Source organism: Camelus dromedarius, chromosome 3 (assembly GCF_036321535.1).
Source record: "Camelus dromedarius isolate mCamDro1 chromosome 3, mCamDro1.pat, whole genome shotgun sequence".
NCBI lineage: Eukaryota > Metazoa > Chordata > Mammalia > Artiodactyla > Camelidae > Camelus > Camelus dromedarius.
In genome coordinates, this window is record NC_087438.1 from 96,027,653 (window position 1) to 96,042,492 (window position 14,840).

A 14,840-nucleotide genomic window follows, 5' to 3' on the forward strand; every position below is an offset into this window, starting at 1 on the left:
CAGGAGATGCAGGAGATGCAGGAGAGGTAGGCAAGGCTCACCTTTGGGGGACAGGTGAAGTGTGCAGGGGGCATAGAATCTTTGAACCATGGGCTAGCCCCTTGAAGGGGGACTCTACAAAATAAACTCGAATTTTTCTTGTCTTTTTATGAGAAATGAAAACAGAAAAAAAAATCAATTAATTAAGAATTCCAGGTAAGAGTCCTAATTAAGCAGGCATTACTCTAAGTAACATACACTATTTAAGTTCTAAGTTTTGATTAATGAAACACAATGGATTTGTTTCTGTCCATTTGGATGAGAAATTATGGAGAAGGGGAGGGGCACTGGACAACTGGAAATCCTTTCCCCACCAAGCAACATACACATATCTTCCCAACATTGAAAGGATGAGGAAATTGGGGGGCACATTCCTAGGAAAGAGCTGGCTCTAGGGACAGAGTTGGGTCTTTTCAAGGAAACAAGCCTGGAGAAAGTTGAGGGCTTTTCCTAATAATAGTTAACATGGTGCTAGGTATTTTAAAAATATTGTCACTTACATCTTCCAAAAGCCCAGCAGAAGTGAATATCAATATCTCCATTTTACAGATGGAGAAATGGAAGCTTGGAAGGTCTAAGGCATGAAATTATTATCACACAGCAGGAAGTGGTAGAGCCAGGTTTAGAAACCAAGGCTGTCTGAATATAATGTCAAGCATTCTGATGAGTATCTTAGACCCCAAGATAATAAAAACTTGTCCTGCACAGGCCATTGTGGTAAAATTCAATAGAGACATCAGAGCACCCTAAGAATCCTTCTTTGGGATACTGCAGAGAGAGAAATAAAATATGAAATCTGAAGACATTTCTTTTATTAAAAAAAAATCTTAGAGTAGTAGTGTTCTAAATATTTTGGCATCAGTCCTGGGTTGAAATCTCTGACCTAGCCCTTCAACTGAGACCTTTTCCTAATCCCCTGTCTACCATACTAGATGATGTGTCCCCAAGCCTCCAAAACAGAAGATAAAAATTATCATAGCATTAATCAATCTGTCTTATCATCTGAGGCCTTTCTCTCATACTGGGACTATGAGCCGCAAGAGGGCAGCTTCTGTCTTGTTTGAGTCTGTCCTGTGTAAGGCTGAATCCTCAGTGTCTAGTACAGTGATGTCTTATATACCGAGCTCTGAAATTATTTTGCTTCCTTGCTCATTCTTCAGGACTGCCTAGAGCTCAGGCAACCTCTCAGACTAGTCCTAAGTGGATTCCTTCCTCTTGACGGGAAGAAATAAACCTAAGCCTTTGATCAGGTCCATCTAAAGTACAAGCCTGGAACAAAAGGAAGTGGTAACACATCTATGACTTCTTTGACCTGCAGAGATGAAATAAACCCTGCCATTCCAGGGCCAGCAGCCCCAGGAAACAGGTATCAGTGCCTCTGAATGGCATCACTGGTCATACCCCCAGGAGAGACTGGCTGACACAGGTGGACACAAACAGAACCAAAACATTTTATCAGTATTTAAAAAAACAAAACAAAACAAAACAGACCTACTTTAAATCTCTCTCTCCTGCCTCCTGTTACCCTATTTTTGGAAGACAGAGGTAAGCTTTCTTGAATCAATAGTTGGCTTTCAAGGCCCACAGTTTTCATGCTCCAGGGAGAAGCGTCAGCTCCCACAGAGAAGTAACAGAAACTTACCTTGGCCTCTCCCCACAAGGGTCATGACTATTAGCCCTCAGACTCTAAATATTACTGCCTCCACTCTCCCTGGGATGGGGGTTTATGAGCTCTCTTTCCATTTCGACCTAATTCCAGAAGTATATGTATTTACCTCTTCCTTTCTATCACACACACACACACACACACACACACACACACACACACACACGCGGCTGTATCAAAACTGCCCAGTTATCAGTCTTTTTATTCAACAACAAAGTTCCCTCTTACCCAGAGAATGGAAGGAACAGGGGATCTTCCTAAAATCCCAGCAAGGAGAACAACTACCAACAAAAACTACCCATGTCTACACGAATGCTTTACTTGCCACCTTCAAGGTAGAAGCAGGAGCTCAGAGGGAGGGGCTGGGAAGGCAACCACCACGGAGAGAGAGGCTGTGCGGCCTGGGCAGAAGGGAAAATAAAGAATGGGCTCTGAGCAAGTCAGGTAGCCTCATTCTGAATCTTGGCATTGCCGCTTACAAACTGTGGGATCTTGAGCAAGTTACTAAACATCTCTGGAGTTTCTGTCTCTTCATCTGTAAGTCAGCAAAGTAATAACTACCTCTTAGAGTTACATGGCCTCTGACAGGAAGCGGGGAGCACCATGCCTGGCACCATGCAAGTGTTCAGAAATGGGAGAAGCTCCCACCATGATCACCATCATCATCATTGTTTCATGATGCAGCAATTTCACAAGATGACCCTGACTGAGTCAGAGGTTCGTGTTTTTCTAAATGCTTCATCAAAGTTCTTTGCTGCCCTTAGTTTAATTACTTCATTCCATGGTCTCAAATGACCCAATCAATCAAAAAAAGGCCATTTCTGTCTGCAAACACGTGAAATCCAATGGCTTTTCCATGCCATGGCTGAAGGGTTTCAGCTCAGCTCTGGCAGATGGATGTAAACAAAATGTCCAAAGAATTTTAATTGCCATTTCATTAATGGGGTCTCATTAATACCCCTCCCAACCAGCTCTGCTGATGGCCCAGTGCACGGCCATTCAATTACCAAACAACAAAGTTGCCAGAAACCTGGTCCCAGGCCTCTGAGGTTAAAGATTAAACAGTCCCTGGAAATAGCAATACTGAGAAGAAACAGGCTGTGCAAAACACGAGGGCCCTTCTCCCAGCTACCAGCTCCCCAGGAGAACTATGACAACATCAGCTGGGGGCAAGGGTCTGAGCAGCCAGCCTCTAACTGTGGGACTCACACACCCCCCACCCCCCGCCCCGAGAATAACACATACCATTGCAAAAATCTTTGGCATAACCTGAGAGGGAAACCTGAGAGGGACCCAGAGGAGCAGGAGGGACTGCTGCAGCAGGAAGAGACAGGCCCATCCAAACAGGAAACCAAACAAACAGCTTGGTGGAGAGGGGTGCTGGTCCAGCCCCCCAAAGTCACACTGTGTCTGCCTCTCAGTGCTTTCACCGAGGAGTGGGGGTGTGCTGAAGACTTATCAGAAGGCAACAGTTGACCTTCAAAATACTTCCTATTTTTAGAGAGCAATTTGGCAATATCTTTTTTTTTTTAATGTATACTCTGAGCTACTTTATGCTACTGAGATGGTACCCAACAGATACAATCTATTACTTACACACATACTAGCAAGTATACTCCAAAATACTACAACAAGAATTCTCACTGAAGCCCTTTATATAAAAGAAAAAACTGGTAATATTAACGGGCATCAATAGAGGGCTGGTTAAATAAATTATAGTCCACTATAGTTTATCCATATGATGCAGCAAATAAAAAGAGGGAGATATGGCCACACACAAGGGTCTGGAAAGAACTGCAACATTTTGTATTAAGTGTAAAAAAAGGTATAATGAGTACAGAAGGCTTCTATTTGTGTAAGTTAAAAAGCCTATTTTGTAGAGATATGCAAGATGGTCTCCTGCTCCCTTCAGAAAGAGGGTCTGGAAGAAGATCAACTTTGCATTTTATACCTTTGTGTCCTGTAAACTTTTTTATCATAAGTTGCCTTTATTGTATACATTCTCTAAAGTTTTAAAATAATGGTACAGAAATATGTCTGCAACCATGGAAAGATGTTCAGAATATACTGCTAAGATTTTTCTTAGGCTGGAAAACATACACGTGGAACGAAAAAGATCAAGAAAGCTTTATACTGAGGTGCTGCCCACTGCTCCCTCCAGGTAGGACTGTGATGTTTCTCCTGTTCTTTCTGCCTGTCTGCTTTCTCTGTAATAATCATGGGTGGGTTTGTATTAAGACAGCAATGACAAGAGCAATAATAATAAAAACAGAAAAAGAAAGTTGGTCTTAGAGTAGGATCAAGAACAGAACTCAGAGGCCAAGCTGGCAGCAGTGGGCAAGTGAAGGCAGAGGCAGTGAGCCAGAGACCAGGGAGGGTGAGGGAGGCAGGACATACCTGCCTGTGCATCTGGATACAGAGCAACCCAAATCAGAAGCTTCTGGAAAAGATCCTCCTCCCCCAAAGTGCACCTAGTCTGCAGCAGCAGCAGTGGTGGTGACCAGACCTCTCCACCAGGACCCAGCTCTGAGCTTTCTTACTGCAGATGACATGACTGGCAGGGAGGTTCCAGAGTATGGCCCTGGGTGGCACCTACTTCTGCAGGAGGCTCTCCTCTCTGTCCCCTGGCTCCATCCCCAAACCATCCTGGAAACAGGGCAGGACATATTACCTGAACAGAGAGGGGAGAAAACAGGCCTAGGGTCACTCAGCTCCGAAGTGTTGGCTGGTGTGACCCCTGGTTCTGATCTGGACAATCTCCTTGTAGTCTGTTGGATAAAACACCTCCTAACTTGAGGCATGGGGCAAGGGAAGCCTATGGCCACAGGGCTGCCACTGCCCCTCATGTGTGACTCTAGTGGGTCCCACACCCCTACATTTAAAATGGGACGAGGTCTCAGGAGGCAGCAACTGCAGAGCCACTAGGTGCCACATAGAATGAGAGGCCTAAGACCAAAGACACAAAGCAGGCCCAAAGCAGTGGGTGGGTGCAAAGGAGCAGGCACAGATCATCATCCTTTACTTCCTTCCCTGAATATCACACAGTGTGAAATTTTACCTTCACGCTGCTTCTCCGAATGTCTTTTCATCATGGTCTTACCAACCCCCGCATTACCACACCACCTAAAAAGGATGGTTTTTATCTTCCCCGCTACACACAGCTGAGGGCTGCAAAGGAAGCTACCCAGGAGCTGGTCCCAGGCTCCACATAAAGCCTGCACGACAGGGAGGAGGCTCTCAGCCCGAAGTCATGCTGCCTGAGCCAGGGAAAGTAGGAGGGCTCACACAGGCAGCGAGGGGGCAGCCTCCCAACGGGGAAGAGAAGACTTCCACATCTTACTTCCCCACCCCACGATGACTCAACACCCCGCGTCTAGCAGAGACAGCTGGCTGTGTGTCTACACTGTCTGGTTGTTGGGATTTGGTAACTACATGGCACAGACTTTGAGGCTCATGCTTCCGATGGAAAATGCCAGCTCCAGCCACCAACACTCCAGTTACATGCTATGTCCAAATGGGGCCTGGAAGCCACAGAATACAGTAAGTGTAAACAATGGCTCTGGAGTAAACACTGTCTGGGTCTGAATTCTGCTTCTGTCTCTACAAGCTGACCCCAACAAATGACTTCACCTCTCTGTGCCTTAGTTTCCTCAGTTGTTGTCTGCATTAAATGTACATAAAATGCTTAGCATAGGATGTGACCCACAGTGAGAGCTCAGTAAATGCTAGCTAGAAGTAACTTATCAGGACACTGCATGCACACACGTACCACACCCCCCCCAACACACACACACACATGCTGCAGAACCCAATCACCCTGCCCACGTCAGGACCAGGGAGCACCAGGACAATAATGTGCTCCCAACTGCATCCTTCCTGTTCTCCCACAGGTGAGTCTCACCATCATACAGTGAAAGGGGCCAAGGTAAAAAACACAGACTGTGAAAGTGGGGGAAAACCTGGACAGAAGAACCTGGGAGCCTTTGTTAAAGGTGGGGGTTCAATACACAGCCCAAACCTCTGGCGACAGTGTCAGCCAACTACAAAGGATGTGCTATGTGTTGTATATGCACGCCAGCATGAACACCCTATGTAGGAGGAGAGGGCGGGGGGGTGGGGAGAGAGGCGAGGGGAGGGAGACAAGGAAGAGAGACAGAACTCCTGGCATCTAAGCACTTTCTCCCTTTGCCACTGCACCAGCAGATGCTGACACACTGACCTGGGCCTTGGCCAAGCTCTTGGCTCCTGCTGAAGCAAAGTCTGAGCACATCCCTCAAGAAAGTGGCCTCTTCAAAGGCTAGACTAGAGAGGGTTCCCTGAGAACAGAAAGGAGGTGGGGAATAGCACTGGGAAAAGGGGGCACAGGAAGGACAGTAGAGAAACAAGAGAGTCAAGGTTCAGGACCCAGAAGAGTCAGAGGAATTCAGAACTAGGACAACTGGAGAATGTTCTTCACAAAAATCATCACTGACATCATCCTAAAAACTGGCCCCATGTGTATCCCTAGAAACAGACTTCAGGAAGAAATGAGAGTCTGCATAGTCTCCTGGGGTCTGGGGCTTGATCAGAGCAAAAAAGGAGGCTGAAAAACAGAAATGTTTGTTGACCTGTGGACCAAGGGGCTCAGGCAGCACAGGTAAGCAGCTGGCAGGCCCTCAGTTAACTTCCAGGCACTGGATGGACAGGAGACACAGAAGAGAACAGCAGCCATGAGGTGCTTTACTGCAAGGGAGGGAGAGGCCGTGACTTCATCTATCCATTCACATGACCAGACCTGTTTCCTAGGTAACTCATGGTCTTCATCCTCAAGCTGAAATAAATAGCGATGAAGATTTCTTTCCAGCTATACAGGATGGGCTGTTCATCTCTACTCCCACCCAAAAGCCCATTAAAACAACAGGATGACAAGCTCTAGGGGGGAGAATATCTCCAAGAAAAATAAAATGGAATCAGCAGATGATCTTATGTACTAAGAAGACAGTTAGGTGTATCCGTCTTACAAGAATTAGTGGCTGTAACATACTGTGTAAAAGAAAAAGGCATTTATTAACTACTGTTCTGATTTAAAACAAAAGTTTTCTGATTAAAAAAACTAATTATAATACATAACGTAGCTCAGTTGTTGAAATGACGTTAGGAGAATAAAAGAGGGAAACAGTGTGTGTGGATGAGAGGAATGTCTGCAAAAGTGCAATCTCATTCCTCTGTGAGAAATCAACAGATAACATATAAAACCAGTAAATCCAAAATGAGCAGTACACAATGGGTATTTTTTGATGAGCAGAAGCCTTCCATTTTGATGAAGTCCATTTTTTCCTTCATAGTTGTTGTCTATGACATGTTTTAAAAATATTTATCTACCCTTAGGTTCAGGATGTTAGCTTTTACATTTAAATGTGTGATCCATCTGCGAGGGAGGGAAGACAAGTTTCTTCTGTTTTTCTCTACAGCCAACTATTTGCTCTATACTACTTCCTGGGGTAGGGGGAAACCCTTCTTTCACCATTGAATTTCATCAATGCTATCGCTGAAACCAAATTGAGTATCTAAGTGGAAAAAAAAAGAGTGGTACAAACATTTTATTTAGATAAATGGAGGTAAATATCAGATGAAGCAGCTTTTAGCTGAATCAGAACCTGCATTTTAATTCTTTGAGAATTGCGAGTGGCTCCAGAGAGCAAGGCTCGGTGTGGGAAAGCAGAGCCGGAGACTCTGGCTTATTATTACAAGCCTGACAAGAGTGCCTGACTTTTAAAATTGTGTTCAGGGAACACTTTGATCAAAATAGAAATTTTCCTCAACAACGAAGATTTATTTCAAGACCAAGTTCAAACTACTCTTCCCCCACGAAGTCTCCTTAGATCTCCTTCCTCTTCTCTTGTGAAAATTACGGTCTGCACCCTTCATCTGGCAACTTGTCATATTCCACTTGGCAATGAGCTAACTCTTCTACTGTTAATTATCTTTCCACCTGTGTCTTGTCACCCTGACTAAATTAGAACTGCTTCATAGCAGAGCACACTTCTCATCACCTTGGACCAGTCCACCGTAGACCAGGTTATTAAACCCACAAGCTCAGAGAGGTGCAGCAGCCCAGCTCCCCGTTACCTGCATAAGCGTTGGCCTGCTGCAGAAGGTCGGTACAGGTGTGCACATCTGCAAACGCACGGATGCCTAGGCAATTGGTGGGATGCAACTGAGACTGCAGGAAGTCACAGCAGTTCTGGCGAACATCCATGAGCTGCAGCAAGCTGGCTGCTGGGAGCAGCACCTGGAGGAGAGGGTGACATCCTGAAACGCTGGATCTCCCCCACCCGCCCCCTGCCAGGGCCCCATCTCCCTGAGGCAGGGCTCTAATCAGACCACGCCCAGGCTCAAGGTTTTTGCACGGCTCTCCACTGCCTGTCCAAGTAAGTCCAAACTTCCCGGCCTGGCCTTCAGGGCAGCCCCAGCCTGATTTCCCACTACTCTGCTTTGTGGACCCCAACTACCAACAGATTCTGTGTCCCTACAGCCTGCAGCGTGCCTCCCATTGGCTACTGTGTATACAAATTCCCCTGGGGACCTTATTAATATGCAGATTCTGACTCAACAGGTTTAGGGTGGGGCCCAAGAGCCTCCATTTCTAATGAGCACCCAGGTGATGCTTGCAGCTGCTGGTCCACGAACCACAGTTTGACTAGCAAGACCATTACAGGCTAAATGTTTGTGTCCCCTACAATAATGTATATATTGAAGCCCTACTCCTCAGTTTGGACTGTATTGGGAGACAGGTTAAATGAGGTCAGAAGGGTAGGACTCTAATCCAGTAGGGCTGGTGCCCTCATAAGAAGAGGAAGAGATACCAGAATTCTCTCTCTCTACCATGCAAGGACAAAAGGAGAAGATGACCTTCTGCCAGCTAGTAAGAGAGCCCTCACCAAAAACTGAATCAGTTGGAACCTTGATCTTGGACTTCTAACACTGAAAAAAATTAATTCCTGTTGGGCAAGCCACCCACTCTGCAGTATTTTGTAATGGCAGCCCAAGCAGACTAAGACAGATTGGTTCTCTTACCTGGCTATGAATTAGAATCACCTGGAGAAATTTTTAAAACCCTGGGTCTCACCCCCAAAGATTCTAATTCAGCAGGAAGAGGTATGACCTGGACAGTGAGATACTGCTAAAGCTCCCCAGGTGCGTCTAATGTACAGCCACATTTGAGAAGCACTGCCCTGTAGTCTTTAGCTACTGTCCTCACTTAGAATGGTACTTACTGACTTGCTCACAAGCTCATTCACCACTTAGTTACTGAGCAGCTGTGTGCCAGCCTCTGGGACTCAGTGGTAGGTAAGCAAGAGAAATCAGACTCCTGATCGTACGGAGTTCATCATCTACTGGAACAAGAGTCACCCCCAAATCCACAGGGACTCAGACAATCGCACTCTGCTCTTGCATCCAACAGATAAACAGTAAAGAACATTTTGGGATACATTCTCAGAGACAGGAGAATTGAGTTTCCTTTTAAAAGGTCATGGGACACATGAGTATTTACACTGTATCCTAGAAGACAGAAATAGTTCCTACTTAGGTATGTGCGCATGTGTTTTTCCTCAAAGCCAGGGAAGACTGGCTTGAACAGGCCAGATGGGTGCTTAGATGTCAACTCAGGTCGAGTCCCCTAGGACTTTCCCACAGCTGCTGAAGCCTGACCTTGGGTCAGAAACTCAGGACAGACAGACAGCAGGGTCCTACTCAACTCCAGGTCTGCTACCCCTCACCCCTGCCCTGTGGAAGGGGTAGATGATTTGAGAGTGACTTAACAAAAAGAAATTTAGGGGAAAAAAAAAAAATCAGAGTGCAGATCATTCTGGCTTGAGACTGCTTGCCTCAGGGCCCCCAGCATACATTTCACCCCAAAACAACCCCTGTGTCCTGGACCTTTGCTCTCAGCTGCTCCCCTGGTCTCAGGGTGACTATCTGGGCCAGCCAGACTCCAGCTCCTCTACCCACTCGGGCTTGCCTAGGAAGACACAGGCTCCAGATGTTTGTTTTCTTAACTCTGGGCACTACAAAACAAAATTTTTTAGTGATTTAAATTCTGTAGCCAACTGTCCCCCAAAACAGCTCTGAGCCTCAGCTCTCACTCTCCTCACTTCCAAATACTCAGGCCAAAAACTACCCCACTGTGCATTCTCAGGCCTTGTCCCACCACTAGGGTAACCAGTCATCCAGGCTTTCCCAGGACCGAGGGGCTTCCCAGGATATGGGACTCTCAGTACTAAAACAGGGATGGTTAGCCACCTTCCTCAGACCTGTCCACACATAGTCACCACCAAGAGCCTCTGCTGTCACTGGTCCTGCTCCCAAGCTAAATGCATGCTCTCAACAAGGAAAGCTCTTCTTACCTGCAAGTTTATCAAACTTCTCCCTCACGACAGCTGAGTTATAGAAAACACACACCTCTCTCCTTCCTCTGCCCTCTCTCCACTACTCCACGTGCCAGCAGGACAGCAGTTAAATTAGCATTGCGTCCTTGCTATTTTCTGAACCCCTGTTTGATTCCAGAGAAGGAAAAAGATAAAATCACCCACTCTTAAGAGTTTGAAACCAGAAGTGAACACCGCCAGGCTCCAAATTTGACCACCTGAGCTCCATCCCCACTAGACAGCCACGTCGGCCCAGAGCAGCCATAAACTGGGAAATCAATTAACCTGTGATCTTGCTCAGCCTAGCCAAACAGATTCTAGGACCAGATTAGTCTCTGCCTGCTAGTTTAGTGGGGAACCATTAACCATTCTCACTGAATTCATACCAGGAATGGAAAGTTGTGTTCTCAATCCTCAAATGACCTCCATGACACCAACCTCTGACCAGCACCCTGGAGTGAGGGCCACAGGCTGACCAACCATTCTGGTTTGCTGACATTTTGCCAGTTTTAGCACTAAAGTCCTGGGTCCCAGGAGACCCCTCAATCCTATGCAAACTGGAATGGATGGTTCCAGGGACCAGGAACTTGTATGCTGTCCAGCACATACCCTGCCCCAAGGTGTGGCAACCCCCAAAGGGTCAGGTGTGATTAGAGGCAGAAACGGACGGCAGCCCTTTAGCTGCGCAGAGGAGGAATTTCTGAGAGTCCAGTATGCCCCCAGATTGCATTCCCAGCCAAGCCGAGATGCGATCACGCCAGAGACACACACCCCATCCCTTCTTGCCCTCTTCTTCACCACAAAGACAGCCACTGTTTGATGCTCAAATTCTCAAGCTCGTGACCACCAGCCAGAGAAGTTAAATAATAAATACACTCCTTAGGTAATACGTTCAGTTTTTAAAAACTCCCTGGATAGAGCTGCCCACATAGCTTTCAACTTCCCTACTGTTCCTAAAACCCACTTAGCAGACAAAAATGATCAGGCTTTCCACCTCTCCGTGCAGGGCGCCCCCATTCTGTTTGCATCTGCTCCTGCTCGAAAGTGCTCTCAAGCTGACTTCCCAAAATGCGAGGGGCTGCTGGTTTCTCTAACTGCCCTGTCCCTCTCTTTGATGATACACTGAGATTCTCTGAGTCAAAGGCTGTTTTCTTCCCACTGCTTGCTTCCTACAAGAAGGCGTGAAAACAAGTAAGGGGAGTCAGAACGCTGAGGAGGACAGTTTGGAGGCTGGAGGATTTATCATGGCTCAAACCCTGAGTCTCAGGGATAAACTGGGGTGTGGTCCAGAGGGGCTCTGGGGGCAGCACACAGGAGAACCAACACAAATTTCCAGAGGCCATGGAAGAAAAGAGAGTAAAACATCCCTGTGGTGGTCACACTTCCCTCTCCCACTTCAAGGGCTGCGAGAGGATTTCCTCTTCTCTTATCTTGCCTGCAACTTGACTCCCTCAAGTGGCACCAGTAACAAGACGCCAAGCTCAGGGCCACAACTTGGAAGCCTTCTGTCCTGATGGGAATCACTAGGGCTGTATTGGCTGGTCCCTGGAAGGAGGCTGAGACATGAGAAGGGGCAGGTGGCTGGAACCAGTGCAGGAACGGAAGGTGGCCCTAGGTGAAAGCTTTCAGCTTGCCCCTCGCCACCTCAGCATTCTGGTTCTGGGAAAAAGAGTCCCTGGAATGACCCTCAGCAAAGAGCTTACAGGTTTCCCTCCAGCTTACAAATGGCTTCCCCCCCTTTTTTACATGCAGGCCCCGTTTTGTTTTTTTCTCTCCCTCGGATAACATGAAAACACAGCAGAGGATATCCCGTCACAGAATTTGTTTCCTTTAGCAAAAACAAAAGGAAATGCCCTGCCTCAGAAAGCACCTACTCTTGGAATTTCGGGAAGGCAGGGCCATGCACACAGGAAGGGCACCCGCCAGAGAGCCAGGGCAAGGCTGCCCCGGGCCTGTGCACAGCCACACAGCGGTCTGCCTCTGCCAGGACCAGGCATGAGGCCTGGCATAGAAACAGTGCTAAATAAAAATCTACTGAGAGAAAGAAGAAAGGGAGAGAGAGAGAGAAGGAGAGAGAGAGAGAGGATGGAACAAGAGAGCTAATTGAAGAGCACTGTGATTAAAAGTGTCTCTTCCCATTGTGACTTCACTTACCAGCCATGTGACTACAGGCAAATTACTTCACCTCTCTGTGCTTCTGACTCCTTAACAGTAAAATAAAGACAGTAACAATACTGCCTTAGGGCTTGTTGTGAGGCTCAAATGAGATAACACATTTAAAGCAGTTAACCCAGTGTTTGGTGCATACGGAGTGCTCAGTTAAACTGGGTTTTAAACTCAGTTTTTATTATGATCAATTATAATGAGATAGAGTCAAGATTCTGATCATTCATTTAACAGGAAACTCAAGTTCACCACATCAACAGGGTACAGTGAGTTGGAGAGAGCGGGATCCAAAGCCCAGCTCCACCATTTAACCCCTTGGAGCATCAGTTCCTTCAACTGTAAGAGAAGGGTCACAGGAGAACCATCCAGGGGTGGTTATGAGAATTAAATGAAATAATGTATGTGAAGTGATCTACACATGCTTGGTTTACAAGCATTAATAAGAGATGGGGCATTGGTTACCTCCACCACACAAGGACAACTTGGTCTCTTCCAAGTATGTGTGGCTGGGAAGAGATTCAGGGCATAGTCTCCCATCCATTTAATCAAGCCTCAAGTCTCTGACCCTAGATTTCACCAGTGCCTCCACACTCACCTCCTAAGTGCACCATATCCTCAACAGACACTGACTTCATAGACAGCTTGTGAGCAACCGTCTCAGTAGACACATCACAGCAGGAAGAAGCAGCCACATTTTGATCTAAACTTTCTTTTCTTAACCTTTTTTGTTTTGTTTTCCCCCAAGGTCACCCCTGAACAAACCACAGTTTAAAGTGACAGAGAAAAAAGAAAAGAGTTCACGTGTCTCAGTGATTCCCAACAATGCAAAGTTTCCTGAAGGGTCTACACTGGTGCTTCCCAGTGGAGCCCTTGCCCGTGCAGCCCCCTCCCCACTCCTACACACACATGAACACAGCAGGCCCCACCGGGGTCTCACACGCCAGTAGGGACAAAGACAGGTGGGCAGAGGAGGCAGGTCTGACGTCCCAGCCTTCCTTCAAGATCCAGCCTACACAACGCCCCCTCAGTAAGGCCTGCCCAGACCATCCTCATCAAGGGGGTAATGACCATTCCCTGCTTCCTGGGTACCTCCACCCTGGCCTCTACCACACTGGAAGGCACTCATTTGCTTGGCCATCTGTCTCCACGTTCAGACCACGAGCTCCTAAGTGAAAGAGCTTCCGTGCTCACCGTGTTCTCTGCACCCATACATCTGCCAGCCCTGGGTAGCACTCTTCTAGGTGCTTTACCTACCGTAATTTATTTAATCCTCACACCAACCCAATGAGTCAAGTACTATTACTATGCCTATAATAGAGATGAGAACACTGAGGCATAGAGAAGTTAAGTACCTTGCTTGGACTCACACGGCTAGAAAATGGTGGAACCAGGATTCGAAGACAGTTTAACTCATGACCTCCCAGTCGGATGGGTACTATCATGATTCCTGCTCTACAGATGAGAAAACTGATCCTTAAGGCAGGAAGTCAGTGGGGGGATCAGAGAAGTTCCACTAGGAAGGAAATAGAATAGAGGCTGGCAGAATAAGTAAGACTCTTCCCTGGCTAGAGGTCACCAAGTCCCATGCCCTTACATTACAGATGGGACACTGACCCCTGCAGTGGGGAAGGGCAAGAATAAGAGTCTCTGAAAAGATGCTAAAGCTGGGGCCTGGACCCAGGTCTCCTTTCAGACTTGATTCCTGCCTCATCTCTATCTCTGCCTGTACTCTTAACATGCGCGTCTTCGCTCTGGCTCCTTGCCCTCACCCCTACAGAGGAGTTGTAAAAAGCAACAGTGAAGCCATTTTCTCCAGAGTCCTCTGATTCTGCTATCTGCTGCTATCTGCCTTAAGGTACCTGGTGTTGTAGACATCACCACTGGGTTAGACCAGGCTGCAAAGATAAATACCTAGCCAGACAAAAAGCAGCCAGAGTGGAACATCTTCTAATTATCTAAGCTTGTAAACACCTGGTCCTTTACAGAAAAAAAGGTATTAAATAAATACACAATGAAAAGGAAGGAAAAAACTGGTTTCAGTCATACAACTCTACAACCTCCCCTATACAATACTTGGGGTTTGCTTGTTTTTGTTTTGTTTTGTTTTAGTGACTTAAGACAACAAACAAATTTATTTTCTTACATCTGGAAGTCAGAAGTCCCAGATGGGTTTCACCAGGCTAAAATCAAAGTGTCAGCAGAGTTGAGTTCCTTCTGGAGGCTCTGAGAGAAAAAAATGCTTCCTTGCCCTTCAAGCTTCTAGAGGTACCTCAATTCCTTGGCTCATGGACCTCCTAACTTCAAGACCAGAAACATCAAACTGGATCCCTGTCAGGTCACATCTCTCTAGTTCCCTTTATTCTGCCCCCCTCTTTAATTTAAATAGCCCCAGCGATTACATCGAGCCACCTGGATAATCCAAGATAATCTCCCCATCACATGTTCAGCTGATGAGCAACATTAATTCCATCTGCAATATTAATTTCTCTTTGACATTCAACCTACCATATTCACAAATTCCAGGAGTTAGGACAGGAACATCTTTGGTGGCCATTAATCTG

The 14,840-nt window shown here is 46.6% G+C and overlaps 1 protein-coding gene across 5 annotated transcripts in view; it reads right to left on the reverse strand.

The window, feature by feature from the left end:
• KLHL3 (kelch like family member 3) overlaps window positions 1-14,840 on the reverse strand; it is a 238,308-nt gene that overhangs the window by 53,846 nt on the left and 169,622 nt on the right. For all 5 annotated transcript variants that reach the window (XM_031449089.2, XM_031449087.2, XM_031449088.2 and 2 more), the window contains one exon: window positions 7,814-7,976. In XM_031449089.2, the coding sequence (XP_031304949.1) occupies window positions 7,814-7,976 (163 nt within the window). The remainder of the gene's footprint in view (window positions 1-7,813; window positions 7,977-14,840) is intronic.